At 25.8% G+C, this 26,435-nt stretch overlaps 2 protein-coding genes across 13 annotated transcripts in view; one reads left to right on the plus strand and one right to left on the minus strand.

The window, feature by feature from the left end:
- On the plus strand, positions 1-24,157 carry LOC122713958 (arginine kinase). Of its 4 annotated transcripts, none has more exons than XM_043934819.1 (5): positions 49-136; positions 2,203-2,405; positions 21,729-22,089; positions 22,416-22,790; positions 22,892-24,157. In XM_043934819.1, exons 2-5 carry the CDS (start codon positions 2,323-2,325, stop codon positions 23,237-23,239), a joined length of 1,167 nt encoding a protein of 388 aa, XP_043790754.1. In that variant the 5' UTR covers positions 49-136; positions 2,203-2,322; the 3' UTR covers positions 23,240-24,157. The 4 variants fall into 4 exon arrangements, with proteins under 4 accessions (XP_043790756.1, XP_043790754.1, XP_043790757.1 ...); XM_043934820.1 differs by lacking the exons at positions 49-136; positions 2,203-2,405 and adding exons at positions 13,718-13,856; positions 14,604-15,079; XM_043934821.1 differs by lacking the exon at positions 2,203-2,405 and having other exon boundaries at positions 1-136.
- The window catches only part of LOC122713959 (phospholipid scramblase 2-like), a 10,347-nt gene continuing 7,786 nt past the window's right edge, over positions 23,875-26,435 (minus strand). For all 9 annotated transcript variants that reach the window (XM_043934823.1, XM_043934825.1, XM_043934824.1 and 6 more), the window contains 3 exons: positions 25,851-26,009; positions 25,592-25,762; positions 23,875-25,517 (listed from right to left, as the gene is read on the minus strand). In XM_043934823.1, coding sequence (XP_043790758.1) covers positions 25,476-25,517; positions 25,592-25,762; positions 25,851-26,009 — 372 coding nt within the window. In that variant the 3' untranslated portion in view covers positions 23,875-25,475. The remainder of the gene's footprint in view (positions 25,518-25,591; positions 25,763-25,850; positions 26,010-26,435) is intronic.

The raw sequence follows: 26,435 nt of genomic DNA on the forward strand, positions 1-26,435 counted from the left end.
CCGAGGCAGAGAGGAGAGGTTCTCGGCTGTCGCGAGGCGAGTTGATTCCGCGCCACTTCGTTTCCGACTCGTGTTCGCGTACGACGTGCCTCGAGGAGTAACTCAGAACACTTCAATTTTCTTTTGTCTGCCAAAGGTAAGCAATATGTTTTTTCACTTTATTCTATGGAACATAAGATCTTGTTCTTTAAACATGCTATGAATATTATGCCGATGTGAATAGAAAATCAAAATTTATCGAGTATATAATATATTGTGATTATTTTCTGTGATTGTTTGAATATTATTTGATTATATTATATTATAAAGAATACTTACAAGAGATATAATCAAACGAGAAATATTTTGGAGAGACGATATCAATAAACAGTTGAACGATGAACTGTGACCGTTAAGAATCGGCTTAATTTGTTTTCACGGTGCGTTTGTTTTAATTTAGCAAAACTATAAAAATTTTGACTTAATGTACTGCGTACTTAAATAATGATTCATTATCTAAATGATCTTCGATTATCTCTGGGGCTATTGTACATTATCCTGTGCCAACCGGTTTTTAGGTTAGACAAAGATCGATCGCGTATACCAATCTGGTGTAATCAAATAGATTATTCATAATTTAAACTATAAATTAGTTTTTAGAATGTAGTTATTTTTAATAATATTGGTTAGATATTTTTTAAACATTAATAATCTAAAATTGAAAATACAAATAATTTGAATATTTTTATCGTGGTACCTTCGATTCATTGAAATGGCGGATAATTCGTTTCCCGATACAAAGAAAATTATCTTGAATTTAAACTATCAAAATAATTGTATAAACTAACTTTGGTAAAATATTCAAAAAATTTACAGAAATGTGAATATATAATTTTTACAAATGAATGATGTAATGGCAATTATTTCTACATCATGTGACCATACATTCTAATGAAATTATTAACCTTTGTTATTAATGTTTTGTGAGTAATATCATATAATTCATAATTAAGCGTGTCAAATTGATACTCGCAAAAAATGCAATAGATTCAATTCTTGTATTTCAAGTATTTTTTTTAGACAAGAAAGAATAATTTATAATAGAGTTGAAATTTATATAAAATTTAAGTTTTATATATTTAAATTATTTAATATATATATTAATAGCTTAAAATATTTAATGGATTTAAATCAAATTTTCAATAGTAATATTTAGCTACATTATCGATTTTACTTTATGGACTTCAATATTATTATATTACATCTTTGTAGTTTTTGTTTTAAAACAAGAAAAAAAGAGATTGATTTTAATTTTATATTGAAAAACAATTAATATATTACTATTTAAATATTATTAACTGTTTAAATAATAAATTTGAAAAAAATGATTAAATAAATATTTTATATATATATATATATATATATCTTTGAATTGATTTATTAGTAGAATGATTCGAATTGTATAAATATGAACCGATCGATTCAATTTCCGTCAAACGTTTTCAGAAAAGATTCAAAAACAGTATAATCTCATTTCTGATTAATCATTACGCAATCTTCCATTTTTATTACCTTGATAAATGAATTTAATGATTAGAAAATGTATCAAATATGTAAATCGCAAGGTGCGTTGCATCGGATTTCCGTTGCGGGAATACTGTCAAAAGTAAATTGACAGATTACGGTCAGACCATAGTATAGTAAAACGAGTGGGTGCAGCATGATTACGTAAGGCCAGGGATGCCCAGTGATTCTCAAATTTTTCATTCTAACTTTTTAAATTTTCTAATAACTTTTATTTTTATATTAATTTTAACATAAAATCTGATATTAATTTAATAAATAATTTATGGTATTAAATAAGATATATAAAAATAATTTATATCTATATTTTATTATATTTATTTTCTATTTTTTTTCATATTTGATCCGTTAACATTAAATTATTAGATTTCTTGAAAATAAATTGTATTATCTTAGCATTATAATCAATCAGTGGTATTTTCAACAAATTCATAAATCATTCGCAATTATTAATTAATAATACAACATAAATATAATCTTTAAATCGCGAAAATAATTTAATCATAATTAATTGTCAGTTATGTTTAAATCTCTAAATTGCATAACTTTTAAACTTCTCAAAACATTTAAATAAATTATTATATTTAAAGCTTTATAAAATAAGTTTATCTACTTTAAGATAAGTCTATCTACTTACAGATTTCAAGAATTGGCGAACGTTAAAAAGTTTTGGAATGATTGTAACTGATTTATCATTGGTCTAAAATTTATGAACAAAAGGAAGAAGGAGGTGTCTTATTAGCAAAGAAAAGTGCATCGATGCGTTTCTTAGTAGGAGGCTTGTTATGCCAGAGAAGACCGGAGATTCGTTTGAGCGGCGCGTGCATGCGTTATGGCGTTTGGTAATTCAAAACGGAAATTGATAGTTGGCGGTCTCCCGATCGGGGCCCTGCGTGCAAGGAACGCGTCGTTCGTGTTCATTTGCGTGCATGTATGAACGTATGCATACAATTACAGAACCGGAATGCATGCCTGTCTGCCGGCGATGTTTCTCTTTGATCGATTCCTCGCGACACACTCGTATATACTTACACCTTGATATCTCTTGCTTAATCGCGCATTGAGTTTTTAAATAATCCCTAAGACGCTGTAATTAGTTAGAATAATTAACATAATAATAATTAATCGAACGAATTTTTGCAAATTTTGATATTACAATATTCCTTTTTTTATTTTCTTTTCAAAAAAGATGGCAAGGCTAAAAATGTTTTTTTTTTTTAATGTTAATTATCATTAATAATTATTAACGATTAATTTTTGATAATAATATTTTATAGAGATTTTTATTTTTTTTCGTTACATTATAAATAATAGAAATTTAAAATTTTTTTTTTTATTTTTTAAGTAATTCTATAAAATTAAATTTAACTCAAGATATCATTTCGAGTACCACGTTTCTCCTTCTTTTACGAACAGATGTGGTTTGTTTGCACAAATGACAACGTTACTAATATCGCATGGACATAATTGATCGCGATTAACTATAGAGATTGCTGATATCGATTCGTCTTATCTTTTTTTTTTCGCACTTGTGATATTTAATATTTTTATAATTTTACGGTGAATGAAAATTACGCTTTCCTTCATATAATTGGATAAAGGAAACCTTTACTTAAATAAGACAACTATGTGTGAAGAAGAAAATATCAATGAAAATGTTGAGGATAAATTTAAATATCGAATAATATTGATTTAATAAAATTAGCAAAGTTTCCTTCAACTATAATAGACATAATGATTTTCTATATATGTTCTATTTAAAAAATTGTAACTTTATTCTTATTAGATATAGTAATAGCAATAGTTTCCTTAGTACTTCAGATTGTACTTAATAGTACAAAATTTACTGAATAAGTACATACAATGTATTACTTAACGAGTGTCCACTATTAATCACAATTAATGCAATCTTGGACTGCTTTCCGACGCTAATTTAAAGTGCAATTATTTCTGTTCAAAAGGTCTTTGAACTCTTTAGAAGACATTTCCGGATCTCCTCAAGTTGATTTTAATGTTTCAACTTGCATATTTATATTTCATTTACTATGCATTCAATTTTCCATTTAATTTCATTGCAACGAGTTATATTGTTTTATCATTTGTGCTTTTTTATTTTTAGCATTATTTTTCATCTTCGTTTCAATTCATTTGTCATCTTAATTAGACATTTATAAAAAAAAACTACTTTTTAATATTTTTTTGTATATCATAAATTTTAATTGTATTCTATGATATTTTTTTTTCAAATTCAAAATTCAAAATTAATTGTAATTCATAATTATTAAAAATAAATTTTTATTGCGGCGAATATACACGATCAAAAAATGAATTTTATCGATTGACCTTATTTGATCATTTATACATATTTCATTCACTTCCGTTGTGTCTTCGTTACACAAAAATTTATATACACTGCTTTAAACACATGTACTATTATGATCTCGAAGGTTCTTGTGCATTGTCGACTATACTGTATCTTAATAATTCATATCTTTAGATTTTAGTTTGTCCTTGGCATTAGCCATATACGCATATATAAATGATTTCGAAGTGCTTAAAGCCTACGTTAGAATTAAAAATTGCTGAGATTTCAAAGAAATAAACGACATTCTATATTTGATAGAACAATGTAACTCTTTCTGATAACTCAAATAACATCATTTGAACCAAGGTTCATGTGAACGTTATTCAATGCTTAGTAATGCTTAGTATAACTTTTTCATTGTAACTTTAGATAAAATTTAATATTTTTTAATTGCTTTTGCTAAATTTTATATTGGAATTTAGCGTATTTGAAGTTTTTTAATTTTATATCTTTTAAAGTTTTGAACATAATTTTTCTTCATTATAGTAATTATATATTTATTTTAATATATTACAATTTAATTTCAAATTCAAAGTTTGCTTTAAAATTAAAAATTTAACTGAGCTCAATTCAGCTTGATATTAAAGAAATGTAAAAATTTTAAAACTCGTACAGTAAAACACAATATTGAAGTGACAATGAATATATCTGAGATTAAAATCTCGAGTCCAATAATTGAGGCCAGCTATGAAGTTACATGAGTTTAAAAATACAAATTGGCTAACTGTGTTATGAGTAACGAACGATTTGTTTGTCATCTTCTTTTAGACATTTTGTTTGCATAAACATTTGATGTAATGTAATATATGCATTTATCTTGAATTAGAATAGAATATTAAATCATGATAAAATTTAAAGTTTTGTTATAAAAATATAATATTAAACAAAAGTAATACTTAATACTGAAAAGTATTATTTAAAATTTTTCATATCTTTTGAGAAGAATAATTATTTTATATTTTAAAAACAATTAAATGTAATTTAATAATAATCTTTTTTTATAAAATTAAAAATTTGTTCATAAAGTTTTATATTATATGAAATTAAATATATATTTAAATAGATATTAAGCATAATATGTATTAAATTTAATACATATAATAAAATAAAAAAAGATATATATTTTTTTATGAATTTTTAAGATTTATCGACCAATATATTTCGAATTATCGCGCGCGCTAAATTTGCGGTAAAGTAACTTTTAGATGTTACCGACAGAGAGCGACACTAGTCAATATGGGCTTGATAATTATAATCAATATATCGGTAAAGATGATTAAACAAAAATTATATAATATTAATACAAGTATTAGCTATATTAATATAATAATTAATAATATATTTAAACAAATATTTTTAATTATGATCTTCTTACCGATTTTCTTGATTAAAAAATCAATTGTACTTTGATGATTAACTTATTGTACATGCTGTTCTCATTCTCACATGATATACGTGTGAGTAATTTATCTTCATAAAACATGAAACCGGACACTACTTAATCATAAGAACGAACCGTAGAAATTTGCGAAGGCGGCGCTTATGTCGCCATTTTGATGATATCTACATGCATTCCAATCGAAAAACTGAATATATTAATTATTAATTATGAATTATCAAACACGTTATAATTTCTAAGATTTATAATTTAAATTAGATATAAAAAGAAAATATTATGAAAAAAAAATTATTTATTTTAAAATAGTTTCTGTAATTTCTTTTATAATTATTTTTATTTTTATTTAAATAGAAATTCAATTATTAATATATATTATTCAGTTTTATAAACATATGAGTATATGATATAAATAATTTCATAAAAGTATAATCGATTCTTATGAAAGTAGTAGAATATAAGTGGAATTCACATAATTCGACACGATTCCTTGTGTAAATTAACGAAGTACAAACGACTATCATCCGGCTAATTGTGTAATTTGTCCATTCATTTTCTAGTTGGAATACTTACGACGGAATATTTCTATCCATTTGTTTTTCCCTTTTTATTTAAATTATTCTTCATACTTATATAAAAATAATGCTCAAGAATTTTAATTTTTTTAATATTGAATAAAATATGTATGAATATTTTAAACATGAATAAATCTAATTAAACTTAAGTGATATATAAATGAAAAATCATTTAATATTACGTCATTGAGAAAAAATTAATGGTAGTAAATAAAATTGCGAAATTATTTATCAGCAAAATATTTTTTTTAAATATTTGATTCGAATCAAAATGTGCCATAGATCAGTTAATGATAATAGTTTTATATATACATTCTCTTTAAATGAATTCGATATTCTTTTCTGCTGTCGCGCAATTTTCATCTGCTAAATGTGATTATTCATTGTCAGACTTATACATAAGCGTGACGAGTCAATGGTCCTTGAAGTCGCGTCTCGAATCATTTTTCATGGAATCGTCATTCCGATTTTCACTCTTCGTTGCTCGTAATTAGTTGAAGAAACATATAATATCTTCATTTTTAAAATTTTTTAAATTTGTTATTAATTTCTTTTTTTTTTAATATATAGATTCTAACTTATATATATAACTTTTATATATAAAACTTTTATATATAAAATAATTATATATAAAATAAAGTTCATTTAACCTTTAGAGAATTGGCAAATGATCATTAGTACTGTTAAAAAAAAGGTGGTAGATATATATATTATATGTATTATACGTGAATTATATAATACATATATATATATGTCTTATAAACAAAGTCTTGCCAAGATTTGAATCACTATGAAAATATTTGATCCCTGTTCAATAAAAAAGTGATAAAATTTATTTTCAAAATATTTTTTAAACATAATTAAATTTAAAATAATATATATATAATATAATATATATATTAATTCGATATAAAACTTTATTAAAAAGGATATAAATTTTTTAATTAAAAAGAAATTAATATTTGAATATAAAAAATTAGGAAAAATTTTTAATATTAAAATTTTTATATTTTTTAAAATTATTTTTCAATAAAAACAAAAGAAATTAAAATAATACATTAGTTTAATCTTATGTATTTGATAAGAATTCTAATATTCTTACGATTTCATATCTGTGTCACAATGCTTGCTTTGAGTACAATATTTATAAGAAGATAGATAATGAAATAATATTTTTTAAAAAAATAGCAATAAATTAATAAACAAAAAATCAATGAGAATAAGACGTACATTTTAATTAATAATTATTGAACAATTTTCAAACAATTTGTTTCTGATTAATTTTATTTATAGGTTGATAAAAAATAATTATAATTATATAATTAAATATTCTTGAATTATTCTAGTATTTTAATTATAATTCTATATATATAATAGGTAAATATTCAATAAAATATTAGAATTATTTTAAGTATAATTACTTATTATATGTATATATCATAAAAATATAATATAATCATATTTCATTTAATTCAATCATATTTCAAAGTAATTATTTGAAATACAGAAAATATAAATCAATCATATTAAATTCAGCTATAAAAAATAAACAATTGATAAAGTACCTTATAAAATAAACAAATAGAATTGAAATTTTAATGATGTTACTTTTTCTTTAATTTATTCCATATATGAATATTGCATTATTTCAACGAATTTAATTGCCCCAAATAATAATAATAATTTCAACTTATTGTGATAATGACTGCTTTATTTATCCTGGAATTTCGCATCCATATTTTTCAAATTGCACGAAATACGAATATCACAATGATAATCATCATATTATTGCGGAATTCTTGCTCATATATCAAAGCGTATTAACCGGATTTAGAGAAAGTGGTGTAACTTTCGATGCAAGGGGACCCGTGGTTCTCAATTACTTCTTTTCTCTTTTCAAAATTTTAAAATATTAAAAATTCTGAAAGAACAGCCGTTGGTTAAAAAAACTTTTAATAAATTTATTTTCTTATATTTCATACAAAATAAATCTTACATAAAATTTTTATATTATATTTATACATCAAATATTAATTCTTACATCAAATTCTTAATTTAAACCCATATAAGATGGATATAAAAATATGATATTAAAAATTATAAATTAGCAAATTCAATGCATAAAGAACAATATTATTATTACATTAATTAATTAAAAATTTAAATTAAATTATATATTTCCTGTATACAAATATTATACAATTAATGATAATTTATTTTAAATATAAAAGAATTGATATATTTTTCACAAAAGAATTTTAAAAAGATTCTTAAAACATTTGCAAGTTTTATTTCGTAAAAGATATATTTGTTTTATCTTCGTTTCATACTTATGGAACGTCAGTCATCATTTTGCAATTCGAAAAGCCTGTAGATCTCGATCATTTGGATTCACTTCGGTCGAATTTATATTCTGAACGGATTCGAAGCACAAATAATGCGACAGTGACGTAACAGGATGTTGCAGCGACGGTACTCGAGTACCATCGTCTGTATAGAGTTTGATTTTCATGATGTATTATTTACGTTACACAATCTTATTTTTTTTCTTTTTATATCGAATTTTACTTTACATTCTATTTTATTTTTTCAAAATCAAAATCTTTTGTTTTATTTCTTTATGAATAAAAACTGAATTAATTAAAAAATTCCATTAGATTTTCTAGAAAAAAAATTTATTGATTACATTTACAAACTTTTTTCGTACTAATTAGAAAATTGAATTAAATTTGATAAAATAAATTTTTTAGTGAAATAAATATTTTTTTATATAACAGATATCTTTTGTAATCTTTATATAATCTTTAATCTACAAATTTTTGTTAAGGTTAAACTTTATAAGATGAAATGATGATTTCTTATCAAATTTCTTGAAAAAAGAAATTTTTATCAACGTTATCTGTAATGAGATTTTAATCTTTAGATCTTATTTCTAATCTGTAAACAAAGATAAATTTAATTAGATTTTAAAAAAAAAATTTTTTCTATTATTTATTAATAATAATTTTCATTTTCTTAAATTGCTATAACTATTAATGGTTTATTACAATTTCATTAAAATTTAGATAAAAGAATTTCGATTACATTGAGATATTTTTTTAATTCATTTAATATAAATCGATTGTTAAAAATATATAAAAAAATTTTTAAAATTGATTATAAAAAAAAAAGATATAAGTTTCTGCATAATCTTATACATAATTATAGCGTCCGTAAATTTTTAATTCTCTTTTTAAAAAAAAAATCAAATCAGCAGTAGGAAAAAACCAAAAATCGCATAAATCTCGCAATGATTATCATCTTGATTGTAAATTTCTAAAACGGAGAAGAGAAACGAATAATAGAAAGAATCGAGTAGTTCGGGCCTTATCTGAGTCCGATAACGAAATACGGTGTTACAATCGTTTTATCGGTGAGACGTTCTCGAAACTCAATCCAGATCGTAATCGCTTCTCGTATCATCAACCTTTTTGATTCACTTGTAACTGCAGAGATATCTCTCGTTCGTATCTCGTTACACTTGATAAAACGTCTCGAAATTTCGCTACGAACCGTCCTTGATTATGTAATTAAATACGCGATCTTCTCGAGAATGTATTGTACAATTTCTAATACGATAGAACTTCGCGATCATTTTTTTTTTTTTTTTTTTTTTTTTTTTTTTTTTTTTATTAATATTACAATGAAAATCTTTTTATCCCATAAGATTTTTTTTAATACTTTTTTACTCGATGTAGAATTTCTAATGAAAGCTCTACGATCATTTTTTTATGCATTTTCTCGATCGATAATATTGTATTTAATATTTTTTACAATATTTCTAAAAAAAAAATTCTTTTTTACCCTTTTTTTGCATTATCATTTTGCATTAACGATTCGGATTTTCTAAAAACATTTTCTAATAACTAGCGCGGAGTTATGAAAGCAGTTGCTCGATGGTTAATTGGACACTCTTGTGAGTGAGTTAATCAAAAAGATCAGCGGAGACGATTACAGGTTCCCTCGTTGGAGAAACACAAAAAGGGAAAAGGCGAAATTACGCGTGCCCCAGGGTGAGAATACAAGTGGCCGCAAGTCGGCCAACAAACCGAAACAATGAAAACAAAAAGTGTCCGCATTTACCCTGGGTTGCATGTTGTTTCTGCTCGCACCCTTCATCGCTCTTTCATCTTCGTCGAGGCTTTTCAGTGTAACGCGAAAAACTTCGAAAGGGCAGTTAAAAGACGTATCGTTACTCTATGCTTTCATCGCATTTGGTTTTTTAGAGGTATCGTTGAAAATTAATTGGTGCATTTTGCAGTGGAATATTTTTTTTTTTTTTGTGATATGTGTAATCAAATTCTTTTTTCTCATAATTATGTAAAAATGCATTTTTAAATAGAACAAGGCAAATATAATAATAAACATTTATTTAGTAGAAACGTGTATCGCACGTGAATCGCATACACACAAGCTGAAATCTATGTCGTAGAAAGTATAAAATATTTGGTATCTATATATATATATATGATATAATGAGGATGAATCTTCAATATTTTTTTTAGTGATGGGGATAATCATGCATTTATACCAGTCAGTAATCTACAGGTTAAACTTGATTTATTTTATTTTTAAATTATATTGAAATAAATGAATATTTTATAAATGAAAATTTTCATCATAAAACTTTTTCAAATAATTATAATGATTTCTTTAAGAATAGTGAATCACAGATTGAGAAATATTGAAATAAATTAATTTTTAATAATTTCTTATAGCATTATTATCAATATCTATGGGGAAATATTTAAAATTTTATTAAATTAAAATTTTAATGTAAATAATTTTCTGCTCATCGGTATTTTCATCGAATCATATAAGTTATTTAAACGATCATAAAAATTCTTCAGAAGTCTTATAAAAAGCTTACTTCTTTTTATAAGATTTTTATAAGATGATGACCAATAATAAATAATCATTAAATCTAGACAAACGAAATTTTGTTACAAAAAATTATGAATTTTGTAAAATCGAATTTTCTTTGAAAAAAAATCAACTATAATTCAGTCTACTTGCGTTCAAATAGAAGCATTATGAACAATACCTCGTAAACTCGATACATACTAGAGAAGCTTACAGTATTTAGTATATACGTTCATGGTGAGTGAATGCGCTTTTAACCCATTCCCATTCATAGCTTGACATACGTATTATACGTGAAGAACACATGTGTATTTGAGATACATCAGTATATGTATATACAAGTGAATGAAGAAAACGACATCTTACGATCGTTCACACCTCCATTATTGCACGAGACCATGCTCCTCTCGTAGGATAATCATGCATTTATACCAGTCAGTAATCTACATCCCTCTCCACTCTGTGAAATTGCGTATTTAGACACACAGTAATAGGAGATGATGATCCATCTTCACTTGATTCTCTCCTCCTAACTCTCCCCTCGTATTTTATTCGATATTTTATTCATTGTTAGCTGGCTTCGATCACATTCAAATATATTTTGTAATGGGAACGATAATTTATTAGGATATGTTTTATTATCTAATCAAAACATTTGAGATCGTGAGAAAAGTGAATAAAAATAGTGTTGAAACATATTTTTTTATTTTGTTTTAATTACTTTTTATGTATTTCCAATGATTGCAATTATTCGAATATTTCTAATATAATATAAATAATTGAAATTTTGCAATTTAATACAAATTACACACACACATATATATATATATATATTCGTATTTGTTTTCATAAAAAGTGAATATATATTATGTTTAAAAATTGGTAATTAAAGGTCAGCTGCGGGTATTTTTCTATTCAAATCATGCCAATCAGGTTAAATCTTTCTTATTTCAATCTTTTACTAGTGTACATATATATTGTAGAATCAATTTCACTGATCACTATATATAACACATGAATTTTCACACATACATAATTTATTGTCGAGTTCTGCCAAATGGCTTCAAGTAGATCACTTATTAGATTTTTCTATTATATCGGTTCTCATTGCTTTGTTCATCGTATTTACATGTTCATGATATAATTACCCAAAGTAATTTGAAATATGCATGGAGATTTCAATTTTCTTTATTCTGCGTGGTTCATTTGGGAGAATACGTTGAATGGTATTGTTACTATTGCATTGATTATATAGCAGTTATTGATTTTCAATTGTGACTGCATTTCAATATTCCGTTTATTTTAATATACTAAAATAATAATGCTATATTTTAGAGTATTATTTTATAATATTTATATTTTAAATATTAATAATAAAATTTTGTCAATTGTATCAATTAAAATTAAATAAATCGTTTGAAGTATTTACATTCAATAAATACCAATTATAATTACATCATTCATAAATTAAATTATTATAAGAAATTAATATACAAGCAGCTAATTGGTCGATAAACATCAAGAATCAATCCTTTTTTTTTTCTTCTTAGTTACTTCTCTGAATTGGAATATCCCAATCTGGATCTAGAATTTCTCGATACACCGGTTCTCTTTTCATTTCCCGATCCACGAGAAAAATTTAGAAAGTTGCATTCACTATATAGAGAGTTCATGAAAACGCGTTTTACGACGCAAAGAAGACAAAGAAGAAAACAAATCAACGAAAGTGACGATATTATTCATTATTATTTATAATATTCGAGGAATTTATATAATTCACACAATACTTTCGTTTACTAGTTTTTCTATGAATTATTATTTTTTGCAATGAACATAAGTTAAAATACATCAAGGCGTTACATTAATCGTTACACATTTCGAGCAGAACCGAAAACTGCACCATTTCAACCACATTGACGTATGGGATATGCTCTGTGTGTGCGTATAGATTCATTCTGTACATACGAATAAATACACGCGTATACGTGATTTTCCACGCATACGTAACACGGAGGCTGCTGACTGGTGTAGGTGTAGGTGCGTGCTATCGACCGGGTATCCTTCTGTGCTGGACGCCGCCGGTGTGCCCCACCCTGAAGTGAGTAGCGAGGGACCGAGAGAACCATGCTTCGTGAGGAAGACAAGGACAAATCGGTCCGCGAATGGTAGTCGAGAAAAGGACGGATAGTCATGGCGTAGAGAAACGAAAGATGTATCGAGCGAGAACAAAAGAGACGGAAAGAACACTATGGAACCAGGAAAAAAACAGAAATGATTTTAGAAAAAGAAAATAAGAGTGGAAGCAAGCGGATCCGATGAGGGAAAGCGAGAAAAAGAGAGAGAGCGTGAATTTGCGAAAAAGGGGGAAAGTCGTTTAAAGATAGACAAGGAGCAATGACAGAGTGACAGGAGTAAAAAGAGAGGTAAACGGAGATTCGTATGGAGGTGAAAAGAAAGAGACGGAAAGTTACTGCGAGAAAGAGAAGGTTAGTCTGAAATGAGAAGGATAGAGCATTGAAGGGAGGGGGAGGCGGTGAGAGAGACAGATAGAGAGGGAGCAAGATAGAGAGAGATCACGGCACGCAGAAATGCCTCCTGCTTAGTGATAGCGTAGAGACTGTAGTGTTCACATCACACGCGACACACCGAAAATTTTTCGTACGTTCAACGCGTGCCGCTAGAGAATCATTCGATTTCACGACACGATAATTAGTTACGTTACAAAACACGTTACATACATATTTACGTGTATACATACATTTGTATTATATACATAGAAAGACACGAGCGCGATCATCTCGATAAACGCACATATATATATATATATATATATATATACACACATACGCACAAGACAACGCAAGAGAACAATATTGGAAGGACATACCAGATATAAAGTAATAACAAGAAGGATATTTCTTGTGTCAAACACTATCTTTCTTCGGGAGCAACAATTACGCACATATTAACAACTGTGACTCTTTTTGAGAGTGCTTTTTTTACAAGAACTTTTTTCATCGAATCCTGATTATTCGGATTCTCTTTCCTTCTTACGGTGAGTAAAAGACTATACATTGATTGCACTGGCTGACTATACTTTAAAGTATAATAATATCGTGTTATTTACTTTCACCTTATTTTGACTTTATTGTGTTTCTTGGCACGTTTTTATTTGTATTTTAATTCGAAAGAATCGCGAGGTTTTCGACCGGAAGTTGAGAGAATTTTCTTCACGTTTGCGTACTCAATATCGATTGACGGCCGTCAGAGTTCCCTGGAACATGCACAATCCGCTTTCATTTTCACTCGTGACCAGGAAAGACAATAATAATAATATGTAAAACATTGATTGTGATTATTATTCATAACGTCATCTTTTCACCGATTTTTCATTTTTACTGGTTCTCAAATATTTCTTATATTTCATAATGGATTTTACTCTCAAATCAAAAACGAATCAACAATCAAGCCGGGATCGTTTTAATGTGAATAATCAATCCAATCAACCGTAATCCAACGTACAATTCTGTCAACACCTTCCGTACTACGCTAGTCAGCCAGTGTAACCGGAACTACACCGTTCAGGAACAGTTAGAGAATTTATATATTCACTGACTTAAATCAATGGAAATCATAGTCTGTGTTAATCAAATAAATGTTAAAATTTTATTTAATCATATTTATAATAATAAAATATTTACAATATTTATTAATTCTCTAACTTTAAATTGATCGGTATTATCATTTAAGAAAAAAAGGGGGAAAGAGACCGATTATCGATCGTTTTTTTGACTATTATTAGGCAATCTTTTTTTGCAAGAAAAAAAATATTTCTACAAAAATCCCGTGAAAGGGAATAACGATTAGGAAGAGACACGACCTTTGACTCTCTGCCAGGGGTGACTAACCCCCATCGACGTAACTCCAAGGACAACCGGAAGTGCTACGAAAAACACGCTATATACCAAGCCTATAGCGTGTTCCGTGTTGGAAACACGCATTCGTTTTCCGTCCATCTTGCCTCGTCGAGGAAGTGTGCCGCCACCCACACCCTCTTGTTCCCCCTCCCCCGTGAACTTCCGGTCTCGAAGATCCTCCTCCAGGACGTTGGAGAAGGAGAACGTGGTGAAGAGGTGAAGTTCGATTATCGAGAGGTGAACACACGAGGTTTACCGCTCTCTGTCAGTTTCTCGCTCGCTGTTTCTCTCGCCGGGGCGTCGTCATCGTTGTCGTCGTCATGGGCGGATGTACCTCGAAGGATACCACGTCGAACGACGAGTACGTATCCATCGAAAATTAATGAGTGTAAAAAGAAAATTTGTTTGTGTCATTATATTAGTTAGTGTGATTTTAATTTTTTCTTTCTTTGGGGAGGGAAGGAAGAATGAGGAAGAATATACGGTTTACGGGTAAAGCGTGTGTATCGGTTTAGTGGTTCGTCGGTGACGTCACTTGGCTCGGTGCCCACCTAGTGACGTAGAAACACGTCAGATCAGACATTCATGGAATTCGTAATTGATGCATCGAAGACTCGAGAGATGAATCATTTGAGATATTATAGTTATTATTTAAGAGGAACATAGTTATTGTTTATCGAAGAAAGAAATATTTTTTATTTTCTTATTTTAACACGTTATCCATTATTTAAACGAATTATATTTGAACAGGAATTTTGAAAAAATCTTTTTTTTTTTAGTTGATATATAATGTATTGCCTTAAAAAGAAAAAATTAAAAAAAAAAACAAATTGTAAAGCAAAATATGTGATATTTATTTATTAATATTTCAAAGTAAAATTAACAAAAGAATTAAACTAGTAAAAAGATTTTTTAAAAAATATATTTATTATTTATTGCTAAATAAAATTAGAAATTTTCTAAAGAATTTATACGAAAAATTAATAAAATAAAGTACATTTATTATGTTCAATATTAAATTTAATACGAAAAATTTTAAGATATCCGTGCTATCAAAGAAGAATCAGATTCGATTCATCAGCGAATTATCAAAGTTCTCATCGCTCGATCGTTAAAATTCTTACAAGTTACTCAGAACTTAATTATCCTTCAAGTTTCCCACACATTAAGTATCGAATCATCAGCAGAGTTTATGTCCTCTAAAGTTTGACATACAGGTCAAAGATCCCTATTAACTGAAACTTTCGTCTCTTATCTTAAGCTTTTATAAGTTCATTAGTCGAGTCTGAATTAATTAGGAATTGCTTTTCCATTTAAATAGCAAAATAATTTTATTGATCAAACATAAAGAAAATTCTTTTTTTAAGCTTATTTAATGTTCTATTGTTCATCTAGCTATTAAATAAAATTCTCTTTTTTTTACTTTTTTTTTTTTTTGTATTATTTTATTGGCTTAAGTATCAAGAATGAATTATTTGAACGGTCTCTTAAGTTCTTTATAAAGGAGCTGGGCCAAGTATATAGCCAGCATTTATAGTGGATAGGGACTACCCCTGCTGGTTCACACAAAAGGGTTAACCTTCCTACCCTTACGCAGGGGCGTGGACGGGAAACAGGTCGACTGAAAAATTTTATTTGCATTTCGCACGATATATTGGTTTATGTTCACTTTACCTCCCTTGTTACCATTGTTACCCTTCCAGTATGAAATATGGTTGGAAGATATTTTAAAAGCTTTTTTTCGTCTTTTTAATCACTATTTCTTTTCTTTTTTTTTTTTAATATCACTCCAATGAAAAAATATTTTTTTTAATTTTAAAATATTGATTTTTGTTACCATTTTACTTATTTTTTGAAAAAAGAAATTCTCAACTTTTCCTTTTTTAATTAAAGGTACATACAATTAATATCATAAATATAAGAAATCTTGTTTAAACATATAGATATAAATTTAATTAAGATAATAAATTTAATAGATATCTTCATGAGATAAATTAGAAAAATTTGTCAGATTATTCTTTAGTGAATGAAATATTTATGATTTACTGTTATTCACACATAAGATACGAAAGAAAGTTTAAGGTAACAATTAATTGAAGTTATGGGTAAAGATATTATCCGAGAATATAAGAATGCAAGTCATTTCCAGTAGCATATGAAAGCACAAGAAACCTATCAGATAAATATATATGTACTTACACAAGTTATTAAAAATTGGGTTTTAAGATACATTGTTAATTATAATTAATTGAAACAGACTTAATCTACATGTTAACTCTACATGTTAACTATTTAAATATTTAATAACTTTTTTTATTGGATAAGAGAAAATTTAATAAGCAAATAAAATTATTTTCATTAAAAATTTTCTATTTCTTTTTTATAATATTTTTATAGAAATAAAATAATAAAAAAAATAATTTTCTAATATAAATCTTTTTATAATTTTAAAATTTTTTAATCTTTTGAATTAAATTTTTTATAGATATAATAATCATATAATTTATCTCTCTTTTATCTAAATATAATTATAGAAGATATATATTAAAGTAATTAGATTTAAATGTTAAAATGTTTTTAAATGTTTTTTTCATATCATTTTATTTTATCGTGCATTATCATTTGCTACTAGTATTTTCTTAAATTTTTTTAAATAATGAAAAATTAATGATCTATTGAAAGATATCTAGATTTAATGCATCAACATAATGAAAAATTATTTTTCAATAATTTTAATGAAATATAATAAAACATAACTTTTTTATGTATGTTTTTATGTAACTTTTTTATTATGTTATAAACTGTTTAATTGATTAATATGTTTGCATTATGGAATATAAAAATTAATAATTATATATAAAAAAATAATTAAAGTATATAATTTATCATACGCAATAATCATTTTAAGATTCATAGCCCACGAATTATTTAATTTTTTTCTTTAAATATCGAGGTTTTAACATTATCATTGATTAAACTCTGGAAATACCAAAAAAAAAAAATAAAAAATAAAAAAGAAAATAAAATAAATAACATATGTTATTACTAAAAATTGATACAGATATTTTTCAATTGATCGATTTAATCGAAATAAAACGTATACAAATTTAACGTAAACGTAAAAAAAAATATAGACCACTTTTACACTCAAAATCAGAAAAATCGAAAAAAGAAAATAATGCACCAAAACCGCACAAAAATAATTTTAATTTATCATTGCAAAAAATCCTCCATGTCGTCAAGTCTCGTTTACAGAAGAAGAAAAAGGGGGAAAAAAGGAAAAGAGAAAAAATTTTTCGCGTTCGTTTCCACGTGGCGAAAACGCGGCGAAAGAAAGAGAGAGAAAGAGATAGAAGAAATCCTCTAATAGAAGTGATGAAATCGTATCATTCTGATCCTGATCGACATCGGTGACATCGTGCTGCAACTAATGCCTGCCTGCCTGAATTCTTCCTCTTTATCGTCGACGGTTTTATAAAGAGAAGGAGAGGATCGACCGTTAACTGTTCGTGTCGCTTATAAATAGGCGCATAACCCGGGGCGATAATCGAGGCATAATCGGCGCATAATCGTCGACAATGGGTGTATGCGCGTCGCTGGGCATATGCGAATCGTCGGACGAAACGAACGTCGAGGTCGAGTACGTATTTGCTGGTACACGCAGTGTTTTGAATCGGCTGAAAGGCAACCAAATCTCGCAATCTCGCTCGAACTTGTTATTTTATTTTTGTGCATTTAGAAAAAAAAAGGGAGGGCAAGGAAACGATCGTTTGAATTCTATTATTGTTCTTCTTGCAGTTTTTTTTTTTTTGATAATCAAAAAAATATTGAAAAGAAGAAGAAGATTAAATTACTTAATGAGTTATTACAAGATATAAGGAATAAAGTCCTCTAAAAGAGATATAAGAAAATAGAGAGAGAGAGAGAGGAGGGAGGGAGCGAGAGAGAGAGAGAGAGAGAGAGAAAGAGAGGACTTGAACTGTTAAATATTGAAAATTATACGTCTGATAATATTTATAGAAAAAAGGTAGAAGATGAAAAATTAATCATTTATGATCAAAAATTTTTTACGATTAAGAATTTGAAAAAATTGAAAGAGTTTAAACATTTATAATTATTAACAATTATTACAATATTTAAATGTAATAAAAAAGATGATGAATTCTTTTAAAATAAAGAAGTGGAAAAAGATTAGTATGAGTTAATAAATATTGAAAATTTTTTAAATTTTTTGTAAATAAATAGAAAAAAATATAGAATTATATTATATACATAAAACAAAAATAATAAAGAAATTTCTCTACTTTGTAAAAAAATTAGAAAAAGTAGAATTTAAGGTAATTGTATTTTTAATTGAATTTAACTTAATTGTAATTGTAAAAAATTATTCTAATTTAAAAAGAAAAAAAAATTTTTTAAATTGTATTTATAACATTTATGATTGTAGCATCGTCCATTTTGTAAAATGATATAAAATGGAAAAAAAATGAGTTTAATCAATGAACATTAAGAATTAGATATTTCTTTAAAAAAAGGGGGGAAAGAGTTCGAGCGATACACTATGTGTATAATTTCAAAAATTGCACCAAGCATCAAAACACGCCTAATTATCACTAATTGTATAATATACTTTGCTCAAAATAATTAATTAAAAAAATTTTATATTTGTATATTTTATCTTAACTTTGATATTTATAAAGTATAATAATAATTTTATCACAATTTGAATAAAGTATTTAATTTATTTTGAGTAGAATATTTGGCACTTTGCAAAACAGTCATGGCACTGATAAAAAATATATTTTATTGATGTGTTCATGTAATCATATAATTTTATTTTGCAATATTGTATCATTAATTATTAATATTATTATCTGAAAATTTTTCGTAAAAAAAAACTATAATATATATTTAAATGATTTATGAATCCATAAAATTTTTTATTGAATCAATTTAATATACATATATGTTTTGTTAAATATTAATAGAAAAAAATATTTAATTGAAAATCATGTTATTTATAACTAAATTTAATTATAATTATATTGTTATTATAGAATATTGCCGATTTTTTATTATCATTTTGAAAAATTAAATTTTCACAAAATATTTCTTTATTTTCTATTCATTTATTAAATAATTTTATTAAAATAAAATTCAAATATTTTTTATTATTATTTACAATATTTAATTACAATTTTAATTTAACAAAAAAAAATATATAATTTATAAATTAAGAAAAATATTCCTGAAAGATATCTTTAATATAGTGATATACAATAAGTGATATACAGCAAGTGATATACAAGTGATATATAATAAAGTGATATATAAAAATTCCTAAAAATTATTGCAAATGTATGTTTTCGAGATATTAGATATTTCATCTAAACTGTACTATTAAAAATTGGCATTACTTCATATCGAAAATCGACACCACATTCACATCGAAAATCGATGTTATGTGTCGATTATTCTTATTTCTTAACTGATAAACTTAAATAATAATGAATCCTTTTCTAAAATTTGCACACAAAAAAGTACGATTAAAACGTGCATAAAAGAAAGGTGAACAGCGATCATAAATTTTCCGATGACAGCCATACTTAAAATCCTTAAAGTTTTCTCTGCATCGAAGAATATGTATCTTTTGAAACCGCCTCGACTTTTTAATCATTTTATCAACTATCAAACTGTCAAACTATTTAGAACGTGAGTAATAAGGATTTTGAATGATTTTTAACGATTTTTGTATTTCATTAATTATTAGATATTTTATAAATGTTGAATGAAACTTATAATTAATTATGATCATAATAATTATTATATGGAGCGTGTGCGAAATTTATTGAAGCATTATCATCGTCGTCGATAGAATTGTTTTGTAGCGATAGAGTTATGAGGGGGTTGCAAAAGTTGGATAATAGGGTTGATGTTACGTAAAAGTTATATAGGATATATATGCTTATATATATATATATATATATATAAAATGCTTCAAAGGAAAATAGTCAATGATCATAGATAAATGAAAACAGATAATATAGTTATTTTTCATGGAATTCAATGTTATTATACTTTTCTCTTAATAATTTTCAAATGTACATTAATAAGATTGTTTATAATATTTTTTTAACATTATTAAAGAATAATATAGAAATTTTTTTGAATATATATAAAAATATATCTAATAATTTTATATGAACAGAAAAATTAAATTTTATTTGTTATATAATTAAAAATCTTTGATAATTGGACTGTTATTCTGCTCTTTATTTATTTTTAAAAAAAATTTAATATATATATATAAAATATTAGCAATATTAAATTCTTCCTTCTTAAATCCGATACAATAAAACATAAAACGAAAACAAGAAAAATTAATATATTAAAAATTTTTTTAAATCTTGAAATATATTCCATTATTAAAAAAAAAAGAATTATTTCGCGATTATGATAGACAATCTGATGTAAATAATACGTATATAAACAGATATAATTTTCGTGATAAGGCATGCTGATAAAGAATCAAAACAACACTCACATATAATTTTGATTATTTATAGAATAATCATCAATCTATCTATTAGTACGGAAATCAACATGTATCTAAGTACAAGAAAAAAAAAGCTAATTTTTTTGTTTTCATTAATTTATTTAATATTTTTTTATCTCATGTAAAAAATAGTTAATATAAAAATATTAAAATATAAAATATTAAAATTTTTTTATAATTTGATTGGATTAATTTTAATATCTTATTCATAATTTTTAAATTTTAAACATTTAACTTATATTTTATTTTTATATTAATTAACGTGTAGAAAATATAATAGAAAATTATAATATTCTTTTTTTAAAATAAATTCTTAACAAATAAGAATGAAAAAGAAAATTTCAAATATTATTTTTTCTATGTTATATTTATTTCTTATATATATATATATATATATATATAATATTTAATTTATTAATATTCAATTTAAATATTTGATATAATTTTTTTACAGCAAAAAAAGTAGCAATATGGTTGACCAAGCTGTGTTGGATAAACTAGAGACCGGCTTCACCAAATTGTCTAACTCAGACAGCAAATCATTGCTGAAGAAATATTTGACCAAGGAGGTCTTTGATCAACTAAAAACGAAGAAAACTTCCTTCGATTCTACTCTTCTAGATTGTATCCAATCTGGTATAGAGAATTTGGATTCTGGTGTTGGTATTTATGCTCCTGATGCTGAGGCTTACACACTTTTTGCTGATCTCTTCGATCCCATTATTGAAGATTATCATGGTGGTTTCAAGAAGACTGACAAGCATCCACCAAAAGACTTTGGAGACGTTGATTCTCTTGGCAACCTTGATCCAGCTGTTAGTATTGAAAAATATAATCTAGACATAATTTAATAATTAATTAAAGTTTATATAATTAATTTCGATATTTTCTATATGTTATATATATCTATATGTTATCAAATTTTCAGATAAATAATGCTTATCTTTATTCGAATAATAAAGATAATAATAGTTTTTATCATATAGTTTTTTTTAATCAGATGAAAATTATAAAAAACTCTATCATTTGTAATATATTTTATATAATATATTTTAAATAGAAAAATATTCTCTTAAAATTTTTATGTATTGATTAATGTTTTATTTTTTTTTATTTTTTTCTTTTTTTTTTTTTCTTTTAGAATGAATTCATCGTTTCCACTCGTGTAAGATGCGGTCGCTCCTTAGAAGGCTATCCATTCAATCCTTGCTTGACCGAGGCTCAATACAAAGAGATGGAAGAAAAAGTCTCTAGTACTCTGTCAGGCTTAGAGGATGAACTCAAGGGAACTTTCTATCCTCTAACCGGCATGAGCAAAGAAATTCAACAAAAATTGATCGACGATCACTTCCTGTTTAAAGAGGGTGATCGCTTTTTGCAAGCTGCTAATGCTTGTCGCTTCTGGCCCACTGGTCGTGGTATTTACCACAACGACGATAAGACCTTCTTGGTTTGGTGCAACGAGGAAGATCATCTTCGTATTATTTCCATGCAGATGGGCGGTGACCTTGGACAGGTAAAAATAAATATCTTTTTAATTATTTATCTTATATCAATACTTTATAAGTTTGTAAGTTTAATATAATTAATTAAAAAAAAAAATCTTAACTTTTATAGGTTTATCGTCGTTTGGTACATGCTGTAAACGAAATCGAGAAACGACTTCCGTTCTCACACAATGATCGTCTTGGTTTCCTGACTTTCTGCCCAACTAATTTAGGTACTACAGTCCGCGCTTCTGTGCACATCAAGCTGCCTAAATTAGCTGCTAACAGGGCAAAACTTGAGGAAATCGCAGGAAAATTCAATCTCCAGGTTCGTGGTACTCGTGGAGAGCACACTGAGGCTGAAGGTGGCATCTACGATATTTCTAATAAACGACGTCTTGGTCTGACTGAGTATCAGGCTGTGAAGGAGATGCATGATGGAATCGCCGAGTTGATTAAACTCGAAAAGGAACTTTAAATAACGCGCCAGAGACAAAGCAACACGCGATTATTTCCCTTTATTCGTCCTTTAGACGTTCTTGATACATCGAGGATCCTTTCTTTGAAAAAGATATAAAGATCTTCATTATTACATCATTTTTGTAAAAACTGAAAGAAACGATGAACTATTCGAAAAGAAAAGTCAAAGATTTTGTATCGTAAAAAATGAAGTATTATAATTCGTTCTCGTTTCCAAACGTGAGAAAAAATTAAAAAATAAAAGAACTGTGACTGTTCTGAAAAATAAACAAAGAAACAGCAATTTCTAAAAAACAATGGGGCATTTTTTTGATTCACGCATTTTGTTACGTGAAATAAAAAATAATAGACGATTTTTGTCTTCTAATTTTAAATAAATCCTAATCCTCGATGTGCTAAGATCTCTTCAACGCAGCTATAAGCGCGTACTTCTTAGAGTTCTAAACGGTCGATGAAAGCTTGGTTCACGATGAAATAATTTCTAGAAAGGTTTAGTTCGTCTAGTCGAAACCAAAAAAAAAAAATTAAAATGACAAGCATTCTGAATTTTGAAAGATATCTAGAATTGTTATCGTGAATGATAAGCTTTGCACGTCTCCAAGGTCTCCATCTTTTCTTTACACACGCGTTATGATTATTATTATTACTACTATTACTATTATTATTATTATTATATTAATTAATATTATTACTATTATTAATATTATTACCATTATTATTATGTCTCTTACGTTGAATCAAGTTCCTTTTTATCAGTCCATATGAACAAAATGAAAAAGAGAAGAGCTACTTGTATTATATGTTACGTATAATACGCATTATTATATTTTCAAAAGTATTTTACTTTTGTTTCATCCTATTTTTTTTAAAAACATGTAATCCAGCATGTAGAAAAAATACACGCAGTATTCTTTCATTTTCTCTTTCATTTTTTATTCTTTTTATCTGTAACCTTCTTTTGTTTTTTTTTTTTTATTTATCGGAAATATCCTTATATCTACACGTATTATTTCGTAAAAATTCTTCAACATTTGTAATAATGTCTAACTACGAGGCAAAAATGAATTAATCATTATATAAAAATTTGCATTGATTGAACGGATCGCGATGTTTTCCGCTGTTGAGGATGTTTTGAATTCTGTACAATGTTTCGCAGAAAAAAATCGATTTCAATTCTATTTAATTTTTTTACAATCATGAACAGATTTTTTGTTCATGTCAAAATAAATCGAAGTATCATTTAATAATAATAAATATAGAAAATAAGTTTATATAAATAAAAAAGAATCATTTTTCAAAGAATATTTCTATCAATATTTAATATTATTCAATATTTCAATTATCAAACTGTTATCGTCTTGGTATCCTTCAAAACTTTTATGGAAACGTTGATTTAACGATTATATTATCTTTTGAAATAAAGTTATATTCTGTAAAAGTAAAAGAATTCTTGCTAAGTAACAAAATCTATATAAATTTTGTTTCTAAATAAATATTATAAAATTTAATGACAAAAATAATTTTTGAATATTGAGAAATTCTGAACTATAACAAAGAATTTTTGACTCTTTCATTTTGAAATCTAAATCTAGTTTACAAATCCGATCTTTGATGTGTTAAAAAAAAATGCAACAAGTGCAATGTCTGCAACATCCCGGCAGCAGTATTCTAACGTATGTAGGAAAGGATGTTACACGCATGTTGTTTTTGCATTCTCGTTTTTTACCAAAACCAAGAACATCTGCGACGAATATAGCATACTAAATGCTGCAGCTGAGACAGTTTCACTATCAGATGTATGAAAATGTGAGTTTAAAACACGAATAAAAAGACATACGTAATAATATACTACTTTTTTCTTTAACTTTACCTCTTTTGAAAATATAACAGGAACTGCATATTTTTGAAAAAAATTATTAATTTTATTTTGTAAATATAATAGTATTTATAATAAGTGATTTTTATATAATAATATTATATAGAATTGTAAAGTTAATTGAAAATTTAGGAATTGAATAACTTATTTAGTCTTTTAATAGAAATCTCAAAAGATAAATCTCACACAACTCGCGAAATCTCACACTATTAAATATACTTTGAATAATGAATAATATTCTTACTTCAAATTATTTACTAAAATACAAAAATATCAAATCAATAATATTTATAAATCAAAATCGTTAATGATATTGTACGTTTTGGTATAAATATTTTTTTCATTGTAATATTTTATTTTATAGTAAAATACTTTGTCTTCTTCGTTTATAAAATAAATCCTGAAATATAAATATTTATAATGTTGGTAAATTTATAAATGCTAATATCCAATTAAATTTTTGTAATAACTTACGAGTAAAAAACAAGCACCAAGAAGAATACTTTTAATTTTAACATCTAAATCTAAAGGAAAATTTATATTGAAATCACCAGTAGTTATATCGGTAAAAGGAACGAAATAATTTAGCATTTTAAACGTTATTTTAATTTGTCCAACTTTATGTTTATCATCTGCAGATTTTATCTGAAAAAAAAAAAGAAATTACGTATTAACTAAATATATATATATATATATGTATATATATACTATATGTTAAAATTAATATTTTTACCTTATACACTATTATGTTATTACAACTTGGAAACCTTGGTCCTTTTAATTTTAAAACAGTTTTCCCAGTCGAATCATTAATAGAAAATGTTGGCCTTAGAAAGAAACAATTTTGTGAAACAGAACCGAGTAATATATCTTCAGAATACACTTGTAACTTCTACAAACAAATTAAAAAATTCAAATTATTAATCTTAAAACTAGATATATATATACAATTAAAAAAATATGTACGTATATATAAAAAATAGCGGTAATTTCAAAATTATATATTATTATGTACTATACATATTCAAACAACTTTTGGCATTTACTAAAGAAAAAAAATTAAATCATATTTAAGTTGAATTAAGTTGAATTTCAAAAAAATATTTACACTTAATATCTTCTTTAAAAAAATCATGTACATTTTTATATATAGATCTATTTCAAAGAATTTGCACAAAATGAATAGTCAGCATTACGCTCAGTTATCAGTCTTTTTATTTTGCACATTATGCTAAATATATAAATTATAGATACAAATTATAGTAATCGTTCGATGTATAAATCAAATTTAATTTATTTCTTTTATAACTTGCATATA

Source organism: Apis laboriosa, unplaced genomic scaffold (genome assembly GCF_014066325.1).
Source record: "Apis laboriosa isolate Shangri-la unplaced genomic scaffold, ASM1406632v1 scaffold26_cov146, whole genome shotgun sequence".
NCBI classification, from domain to species: Eukaryota; Metazoa; Arthropoda; class Insecta; order Hymenoptera; family Apidae; genus Apis; species Apis laboriosa.

Excerpts from the sequence above, each read along its gene's own strand:
- LOC122713958 (XM_043934819.1), top strand. The coding sequence starts at position 2,323 with ATGCGTTTCTTAGTAGGAGGCTTGTTATGCCAGAGAAGACCGGAGATT. Across the intron at positions 2,406-21,728 it reads TGCATGCGTTATGGCGTTTG|CAAAAAAAGTAGCAATATGG; the intron begins GTAATTCAAAAC and ends ATTTTTTTACAG. Across the intron at positions 22,090-22,415 it reads TTGGCAACCTTGATCCAGCT|AATGAATTCATCGTTTCCAC; the intron begins GTTAGTATTGAA and ends TTTTTCTTTTAG.